This window comes from Abrus precatorius, unplaced genomic scaffold (assembly GCF_003935025.1).
Source record: "Abrus precatorius isolate BTA unplaced genomic scaffold, Abrus_2018 Scaffold3, whole genome shotgun sequence".
Lineage (NCBI taxonomy): Eukaryota > Viridiplantae > Streptophyta > Magnoliopsida > Fabales > Fabaceae > Abrus > Abrus precatorius.
The window spans coordinates 36164127-36174575 of NW_020874373.1; the positions used below are offsets into that span (position 1 = coordinate 36164127).

Consider the following 10449-nt stretch of genomic DNA (forward strand, 5'->3'; position numbering starts at 1 on the left):
ATGATTTAAATTACTTAATGGAAGATATAAAAATGCACGATGAATGATTTAAAGTATTTAATAGCAAATGTACAATTTAAAAATGGAAGAAATTAACAGCAAACGTCAGTTCTTTTTTGCGCTGAAGAATAAACAGCACAATTGAACAGTAGAGAAATACAAAATCAAAAGATAGCCTCCTAAAAAGAATAAAAAAATGAAATAAAAAAAGGAAGAAACAGAAAGACAACTCAACTAAGAAAAGTTCAAATTCCACTTATAATGAATTTGACTAATCTATCAGACTAAAAATGTACATTCTTAAATTGTAGCATGTTGAAAATCTTTAAAGCCTTATGAATTGAGTTCTCTCAATCATTCGATTTTTGTTCCTAAACCATTTACCAACTTTAACCACTCTCTTCTGCACTTTCTAAGATCTGATTCTGATCAACCTCTTTGTTCCATACCTCAAGTGCCATATGCCTACATCTATGAAAGATGAGCTGTTACCAGATATTTAAAAAAAAAAAGATATTCTTATTTTCATTGTCTTAATCTCAGTTGATGCTTCTTGTTCATGATCATATACAAATGCATTTACTTCGAACTAACTTAATAAAATCCTCTAGTGATGCTAAACACATTCTCTACAACCTAGTGCCAAATTTTTTTATGGATATTACAGTCCAATCAAAAACTGCATCTTTTCACTCAACATTTGGTTTACATGCATTTCAATATATATTAAAAAAAAAAAAAGATAATGAATCTTTCAACTTAAATAGGGACAGAAAAAGAATCAGAAAAAAAAGGTAATTAAAAGGTAGGATTAACCAACAACACCAACCAAGGGAAATTTTTCGATGTGCCAAATTTGAATTTGGCCCTTCACTTATTAGTAATTTTAACATGCAAGTTGAAAGGAAATACCTCATTGAATTTCATGAGTTTAGTTGCTATGATTGTTGTTTCAAGTAAACCTGAAGTGATTCTTCTGCCAAAGTGCTTATACAGTTCTCCCAAGCATTGTGCAGCACCTATAATATCATGTTCAGGAAAAATACGATAACAGAAACAAAATCGTTAGTCTTCTTATAATTAGAACTAAAAAGAATCAATCACAAGCATGGCAACAATTCAATATCCATCTAAAACTTCAAGAAATATTTAATTTTGACAAACCAGCAATTTTCTGATGTTCACTTTTCTTCCCATCAGAAAGAAATCCCTGAAGGCTGCTTGCTCTGGAATAAATTGATATTGCATCTCCCTTAGATATGATCTTTGCCATCGCTACCGATGCCAGGTGACGCACAGGCCGTCGTGCACCAATAACAAGCAGGGAATATAAAGCATCCTCACATCTCCTTTGCCACAATAAAATATTCTCCTGGACAATATATTTTTTAACATCAGATGTCGTGAATCAACATTGCAAGCGTTTCAAGTTAAAATATAAATGCCAAAACCTCTATAAACCATAAAATTAAAAGAATAACATAGAGATGTTCACAGTATTCTATTCCACAAGAGCCCATTCTGAAAAACCAGTAAGAGCTTTATCTTAGTCTTAGGTTACTAATTCAAATATTCGAAGTGTCATGTTGTGCATGCATTGAATTTGAAACTATAGCTCAGCTCATCACAGAATGATAGCGAGGTAAGAACGAAGCAACAACGGCTTATCCGAGCTGACACAAGCAAATGTGTATTATTCTGAATCTCAAACTTAACCTACTACGAAAAAAGATTTGAGCTAAAACCGTGAATGAATCCAAACAGAGAGAAGAACACAAAGTAAATCAGCGGAATTACAAATCAAATATCAAACGAACTAAAAAATGCGAGAAAACGAACGACCGATGATAAAGAAGAAAGAATCCAGTGCGATGTGATGGAAGGTTGAGAGAGAGAGAGACCTTGGTGTCCTCGTCGATGGCGGATATGAGATCGGAGAGGAGATCGAAGCAGAGGAGTGGCTCCGGAGATTTGTGAACTGCAGAGGCGACTATGGATTCCAGTTGCGCCACCAGCACACCGAACCGTGACAGCGGCGCCGTCGCCGCCGCCATGTAATTCTTCGCCATTGAAATCCAACTTTACTTTGTTGCAATGCACTATGTGTCGAGAGAATGTTCTGATGATCGTTCAGGGAATTGCCTGGATCCGTCGAAATGGTGTGAGCGTATATGTGGAATAAACTGCAAATTACCTGCCTCAAGTTATTTATTTTCTCTTTTTTTTTAAGATTTTGAATGAAAAATCAATTTCATCGTTAGTGACGATTGGATTTGAGTTATATTATTTTTAAATAGTTTTTTAAATAAATTATATTTCTTATAATAACTTCTATTTCTTATTAAGTTATAAACAAATATTACAATAAGTGATTTGTTGGTTAAGCTATGAACCTCATCACAAAACTTGACCAAGTTGATCATATGTTGGAGTTTTATAATTGTGTGTGTAATAGTACTTTAGATGTGTGTTTCTCACATTTGAATATTATATATTAAGCATTAGAGCATATCATCTTTAACTCTGAATACATAAGCAATGTAGCACCGCTCAATACCAAATCACATTGCACCCATCCTCCTTGTGTCTGTTGAACCAACACCACATCACTTTTAAAGTTATAATAATATGATATTTTAATTTTTAACATTTTTTATTTGTAATATATAATTAGTATTTAAAAAGGTTAATTTTGTACCAATTTGGTCCCAAATAAAATCGTTAATACTAATAGTCCCTACAAACATTAACCCATGTATTTAGATTATATTATTTTTATAAATACTTTTATATCAAACTTTATCTTAAAATATAAAATTTGAAAAATAATTTACAAAAAAATAGGCAACATAAAAGTTCAACAAAAGTGACGGAGTTTACTACAAAAATGCCAACCATGTTAATCCATTATGATTACAAGATAACACATGCATTATAAACAGGGAAGAGAAACAAAGGAAGGAAAAACTTAAATGAGGATAAAATGTTAACTTGTGTGTTTTTTTTATAAATAATAATAATATTTTATTTTTTTTTGGCTAACTAAGATTGAATGAAAATGTGCAATGCATCCTCTGATTTAACAGAGGTATGTTAGGCAAAATCTCAATGTAAATATTAGTGATTTTTATAATATTATAATCCAACAATCAACATATTGTCTTGATGTCGGTGTAATTAATCCAAAAGTATCAATCATTGGGTTCATATATTACTTAAGAAAAAATGTTCTAATTTATTTAGAAGTTTTAGTATGGACTTATTTTTATTACTTGAAATTAAACCTTGAGTTGAAGCTCACAACCCACCCTACCCTTCTTAATCCTACTACACAGTTTTTTCTTTTTAAAGCCTTATAGTTTGTAGGTTTTTTTTTGCATCTAAATCCTAGTATAAGAAAAATTGTGGGTTAAGTTCAGAGTTAGGGTAAGTTAACTCACATGTTGTAGGAAGTAATTAACAATTATTATATTATTTGATTATAATATTTACTAAATTATTTTATTTAAAAAATTATATTTTAAATTTAAAACTTTTTAAAATATGAAATTTATTATTTATTTAATTATATTAAAATTTTATCATACAAAACAATATCAAATAATTACATTAAATAATATTATAAAATTAAATTAAATTTAGCTTATGCATTTGTTTAGTTTTTTTAATTAAATTTATCATGGTATATTAATCATTTGTAATTTTAATTAAGAAATAATAATGATTTTTAACTATAAAATAATTAAAAGATAAAATAACATTTTATAAAATAAATTATTAAAATAATAATTAATTTAAATAAAAGTAAACAGACAACTATTAAATTTTAATAATTATATTGGTAAATTCAATCAATTCTAGTATTTTTCATTTATTTTTATTAGTTTTAATTTATTGTTTAATTTATTTTTTTAACTATATAATAATTAACTTTATTTTTTATTAATATACATGTAATATATAAATATGTATTTAATTTAGTGTATAAATAATATTTTTTAATATCATATTAATACTATAGTGTAGTTAATTTTATGTATATTTATTGGTTTAAAATTATAAATTAATGAAGCAAATAAAATTAAGTATTTTATAATTATTTTAAATTAATTATTATTATTATTGTTAATATATATATATATATATATATATAGTTTTATCACAAAATTCTAGTTAAGATAAATATTTAGAAACATAATTTGTTTCAATTTAAAATTAAATTATATCATATTAAAATGAGACAAAAGTTTAATTTATAAACATTTATTAACTTTTTGCATTAATGAATTTTATAATATAAAATATTTTATGTTTACAATTTTTATAAGTATTTATTTTCTTATTTTTTAAACATTAACTTTCGTTGGCTGATTCAATGAATTAAAATTGAAAATATTTTTTTAAATAATTTTATTTCTCTACGTGTTTATAATAAAAAATATATTATATAAAAATAAATATTTTTAATATATTATTTTATGAGATAGTATATGACTATCCGATAAAAAAAATGAGTTAAAATATTTTTTTTGAAAAGGTGGGTAGTGGTGATATCTAGTTTTGTAGGTTTATTTGGATACCGGTAGTACTCTTAGACCAAAGAAAATAATTCAGAAGGTGCCATTTTGCTATGATGTCCATAATGCTCCCAATCACATGCACATAAGTGGTCCTATGGCACAACGAAGTTAACTACGTCCTTCTAGTAAAGCAACATTCCTTTTAAAGAAATCATGACTCGTATTCCTTTCTGAAGAACTAGTTCAGAAGATGATATCTCTACAGGAATCGCACTAGAATGTGGCTGTTCAAAGACAATTTCTAAAGAAAGAATAAAGATACTCAGAACACGGACCACCCCTTTTATTAATGTTTTCGCTTTCATTTCTGTTTCTGTAATTTTTTTCCCCTCATTACATTGAAATTTGCACGTGGATGTAGCTTAGTGCGACACTATTCTGAGCTTAAACTTCAGGTATAATGGAATATGGTGCAAAAAGGAATAACACCATATCTATCCGAGTTTCTGAACTCAAAATCAATCAAGAGATTTTGTTTATTAAAGGTTTAATTATTAACATTGGGGATGGAGACGAGCAATACTGTTTTACAAAAACTAAGAAATATTTTGAGATAAAAGTTAATTGAAAAATCTGATAATTTTTTTAAAATACTCTCTATTATTACTATTGATTGAAATTTATTCAGAATTATAAAATTACATCGGTCAGTGTCACTTGTAATTAACGAGTTCCACTCATAATTTGGCCAACAAGCCCAGATTTGAGTGATACAATAATTTCTCAAACTCGTGTAAATCTTTGTACAGATAACGGATGGAAACTATAGTTACCATAACTACCAACCACTCTACGTAGTTTTCATGTTCTAAAAATCACTATCAAATTGTGAACAGATATTCTGAACAGAAAAACAACATACATAAGACACGCAGCGCGGGAGTTACTGGTTAAGAAATGTCTTGATATGAGATATCATTTCTTGGGTCCTAGAATGGGAAAGATGATAATTATGCAGCACTTGGAATGCATGGCCTACACCTTTGTAAATAACTGTTTCAACCCTTTTCCCTGCTTTTGCCAAAGTGTTTGAGAACTCCAAGTTCCTATCTCTTAATATATCCAATTCTGAAACGCACACCATAAAGGGTGGAAGCTTCAAATCTCTCAACTTGGCCATGCCATGTGCAAGAGGGTTGCAATATGAGTGGTCACGCGTAGCACCAAGAGGAAGTGCTAAGCGCCAATAAGTGTCAGAAACTGATAAAGTCAGTGCTGAATTGGGTGGCTGATTATGTGAATGCTTTTCAGTGTTTGTTCTTTCCTCTCCTCCAAAGAAAGGTTGGATCAATACAAGACCCTTGAGAGACAATGGATTTAGACATGAAGTGCTTGATCCCATGCGTGTGGCCACATTGTAAGCTATGTTGGCCCCTGCACTGTCACCAGCTAGAAAAAGGAAAGAGAGGTTGCAATGACTCAACCACCAGTTTTGCACACAAGACCCATTTAGTGCTTCTCTCTTGACCCACATGAGAGAATTGAAACCATCATCATATGCTGCAGGAAGACAGTTCTCAGGAGCTAATTGGTAATCCACAGAGACAATGACACAGTTTGCTTTGGAAGCAAGGTTGGTCAAGAACTCATGGTAACAGCTCCAAGCAGCAGATCCAACACAGAATCCACCACCGTGGAAGTAAACAAGCAAAGGAAGCTTGGTGTGACAACTTAGTGGCACATAAATACGTGCCCATAAATTGGTCTCTTTGTTGATCATAACATCTCTGGCAGTGACAACACGTTCTGATGATGCCACTGTGCATGAGACATAAGGCACAAGTGGTGGCCTTTCAACACGTCCATCTCCGTGAACTCTTATGAGTCCTTGGATTTCTTCAGTGATGATTCCACGTTGTTGATGAGTGTTGTTTACTTGTGGGTTGTGCCTAAGTGAAATGGTAGCCATCGCGTTGACTCTTGATATAAAGCTTGAAAAGCAGTGAAATGAAAGTTCTCTTTGTCATGGCATAATGGTGCTCAGGCTTTCTCCTTTTATAGGGATTTAGGTCCGTTTAAAAAGTTTTATTAACACTGAATTCATAAAAAAAAAAACTTATTTCTTTTATACTAATAAATTTTATCGTTAAATTTATGGCACCAAGTCGCTGAATAAACCTTTAAATAAGTTATGTACATAGTCTGAGAGAATAAGAAGATAAGGCGTCTTGGCCAATGAGAAAGCTTCAAGTTGGGGAGAAGCTAAAGCTTGAGAAGAAGCTTCTTCTGAACAAGTGGGGAAGCTCAATCTTATTACCATGTGCTGTTGTGAAGATTCTCGCGTGAAGTTGGGAAATCTTATATTTTGACTCTTCAATATTTGAGATTTTAAGATTTCTATGTCTTTTCCAAAAGCTGTTATGTCAAATTAATCCTTACAAAAAATCGAGGATGAAATTAAACAAGGAGAATCTAATTGAATGAGGGAGTTTTCAGGATAAACAATATTCTTATCTGATGATGGAGGTGAATGCAGCATTTCATGCGTTACTTTTGTAATAAGCATGAGTTGCAACTTGCACCGCTTATTGTGACGTTTAATTCTGTGACTTTTTTCTGCATATAAGGATGAAATTATAGACTTGGTCTATCTGTTTGAGATTTTGATACCCAATTCGAAATGCAAAGTGAACTAGGACAATAACAGTTGTTAAATCCCGGTTTAACCTTCTGCATTTTCTTTTTCGTGTCATTAAAAGATTCAAATTATAATCTACTATTGTTCTTTGTCACATCAAAATCTCCTGTTGGTTAATGGGCAACCCATTTAGCCCAATTCTCAAAGCTATTTTATGGTTTCACTTCCCATTTTAAGTCAATTCTTAACTCGCAGCTTATTAAGCATCTTTGCAAATTGTGCTGTTACATGGGTCATGTCTATAATCACAAGAAAATTAGCATTCGAATCTTCGACGATTATGCACGGTACACCTCGCAAGCTTACTCGTGTACATGATTGTATATTATCCACTTCCATTCATATATAATCAACAAGATTTCACTTGATGAAATATATGATTTGTTCACTGATTTTACTTTGTTCGTATAAACACTAACGCTACCTTTTGTTTGCAAGTACCCCTACATGGTTTATCACCAACCTCGCTTATGAGCTCCGTAGCAACATATTTTGGAGTTTTTGTTATCATCGAACTCACTAGAGGCACAGCAGATCAGTTACATTGTTATAATCCACAAGTTGAAATGTATTGTCGTGATACGTTTGGACTGAAAATAAGGTTATGTTTGAATTAAGTTACTTTGTAAAATAACTATTCATGTATATAAGTTTCATAAAAATACTTTGGAAAAAATGATTTCGTTAAATTTAATCATTTATCAAATTTAGTTAAGTAATTGTTTATCTTCTTAATTTTTATTAATCAAGGCACAAAAATTAGCATTTTAAACAGTTTTATAAAACATGTAATTTTTAGTCGTTGTTAGGAAAGTTAATTTGATCGTGATTAAAACAACATCATCTATAAAAAGAAGTGATTTAAAATGATATAAACATTTTTTCTATTTTGTTATTTTACTTTCTCAATATTTAATACCATGTACTTTGTACTTTAATTCTTATAATACTTTTTTCAAATAAATTCAACAGACTCAAAATTACTTATTATAAAAAATACTTGTGATTTAGGCCAAAAAATTTGCGTTGAAAGCTACTAAACTTACAGGAATTAATCTATGTGAACGAGCAAGATAGACTAGATAAATAGGGAAAAAAATAAAAGAATGTTCTTCTAATTCCAAGTACATACAAATGGAAAGTTAACTTTATTCTTTAAATATCCCATATCTCTCTAGAAATATGCCTTTTATTCTCTCAATCTTATTATTCTAAATTTTGTTTTCAATCATTTTTTAAAACTGAAACGAAATAGAACAGCTCATTTACTTTGGAAAATATATATTAAAAAAATTGGCAATCTTTGTTTTTTGGTTCTTTGGTATATTTTTGTAAATCAATTAAATTATAGTATTATTATTATTTACTTTTTTTGTCATCAAATGACACTTTTATTGACATTTAAATAATTTAAAATTACTATTTATTGCGACGGAATTGATGCCATGCAATATTAAATAATTATTTGAAGAATTAAAGGGTGTCTGATATATTAAACAGATTTTTTAAAATTTAAGTTCAACTTAAAAAATGAATTAAATAGGAAAATATTTGAGCAAAATATTTAAAATTATATAAGGAAAAAAATAAAACAATCTAAATAACAAATTGAAAATGTTTATGAAGAAAAGAAAAACACAGAATAGCTCTCTATTTTGAAATTAATGTATTGTTCATGATTAATTAATCAATACATTGAACCCAGGATACCTTTTTTTTTCTCTTCAAAAGTATAGTTTTTTAATATAAACCAAACAGAGAACATACTTTTTAGTTTATCCCTGAAAAAAAAAATACATACTTCTGGTACCACTTTCATATCAGAATATGCTAGCATCTACTTAGTTAGTCAAAGGTGAAAATGAAGAAACAATAAGCAAAATCAAATTTGCAAATATGATGAAAATATGATTATAAAAAATAATTTAATTTTCTTTTTAACAAAAAGGTCCTCTTATTAGTCTAATTTCTCATTTAATTTCTCCAATTTTTATAAAAAAATATTTAATCTCTTAAATATTACAATTCTTCATTTAATTTTCACAAATATCATACATTTTTATATTGTCTTCTTAAATTGAGAGAGCAAATGAAATTTTTATGATATTTCGAGGGACCAATTAAAAGATAAACAAAAGAGACCATTTGTTAAAAAAAGGGACTAATTATGAAAGATTTATTTGAAAAGATAAAATATGTGTAACAAAAACTTAACCAAACAAAAGAGATTTATGATTTTTTATTTTTAAAAAGAAAAAACTCATTTTATTATTTTATAGGAAACCTGTAATTCTCTCACAGGAAGCAAATGGGTAAAGAAGAGGACGAGCCTCATGCCCCGTGCGATTGTTTGGCAACCCAACATGAACATCCACTGCTTGGCATTTAGCGCTACTATCTTCAGCAATGTAAATCACCATAGATTGTACCGCATTCTTAATGTTAACAATAATACAATTTTTTATTATTAACTAAAATTTATTGATACTGTAAAAATAATATATATTTCATTTTTTTCTCATAATATTCTATCTCTTATGTTTTTTAAATTTTAATTAATAATAAATAGTATGTTAGAAAAAAATATTAAAAAATGTATTATTGTCAGTAAATTTCTTTAAGCAAAGTTGTAAGTTAACCTTGAATTTTATTATTATTTAAACTAAACACGATTTCATATGAATCATTATATAACATTAACTTTTAATGATATTTAAAACATATCAAACATATTTTTAATATTTTCAAAAATAAAAAATATAATTTTTAAAGACAAATAATTCCATACCTCGTATGTTCCTGTAAAGGTGTTCTTTTTCTCAAGTTAATATCTTAAAAACTTATTATAATTTGAAAGAGTTTTACAATAATTTAGGGAACATAAATTTCTAAAAACACTGAAATATAATACATCTCAAGTTATTTATATTTTTTTCTAAAGAATTATGTGATATCATTTTCACATTTGAATATATTAAATATTAAAAATAAATACCTATTAATTATAATTTTGTATATGTTAAAATAAAATTAGTTAAAAATATACAAAATAATTTTGGATTTTTTTATAAAAGTTTATAAATTTAATTCAGTTAATTAGAACTTTCAAACGAGTGATTAAATTAATAAAACTCACTATCAATAAAAGATTGTTAAACAAAATAATTTAAAAACCTAATATAAACAAACCTTCCCCCACACGTATCATCATTTAAGATAAACTAGCATTTG

The 10449-nt window shown here is 28.5% G+C and overlaps 2 protein-coding genes across 2 annotated transcripts in view; both read right to left on the minus strand.

The window, feature by feature from the left end:
* Window positions 1–2156, minus strand: part of LOC113861939 (protein SWEETIE) — a 30810-nt gene extending 28654 nt beyond the window's left edge. Inside the window, exons 1-3 of the mRNA XM_027495054.1 lie at window positions 1902–2156; window positions 1165–1372; window positions 913–1019 (exon numbers count right to left, since the gene is read on the minus strand). Coding sequence (XP_027350855.1) covers window positions 913–1019; window positions 1165–1372; window positions 1902–2069 — 483 coding nt within the window. The 5' untranslated portion in view covers window positions 2070–2156. The remainder of the gene's footprint in view (window positions 1–912; window positions 1020–1164; window positions 1373–1901) is intronic.
* Window positions 2157–5463: 3307 nt separating this feature from the next.
* On the minus strand, window positions 5464–6496 carry LOC113863775 (probable carboxylesterase 17). Its single transcript, XM_027497473.1, has one exon. The coding sequence runs from the start codon at window positions 6487–6489 to the stop codon at window positions 5464–5466; it is 1026 nt and encodes a 341-aa protein (XP_027353274.1). The 5' UTR covers window positions 6490–6496.
* Window positions 6497–10449: the final 3953 nt, after the last annotated feature.

Bases quoted from the DNA above. Each gene is read 5' to 3' on its own strand.
- LOC113863775 (XM_027497473.1), bottom strand. From the start codon at position 6,489: ATGGCTACCATTTCACTTAGGCACAACCCACAAGTAAACAACACTCAT.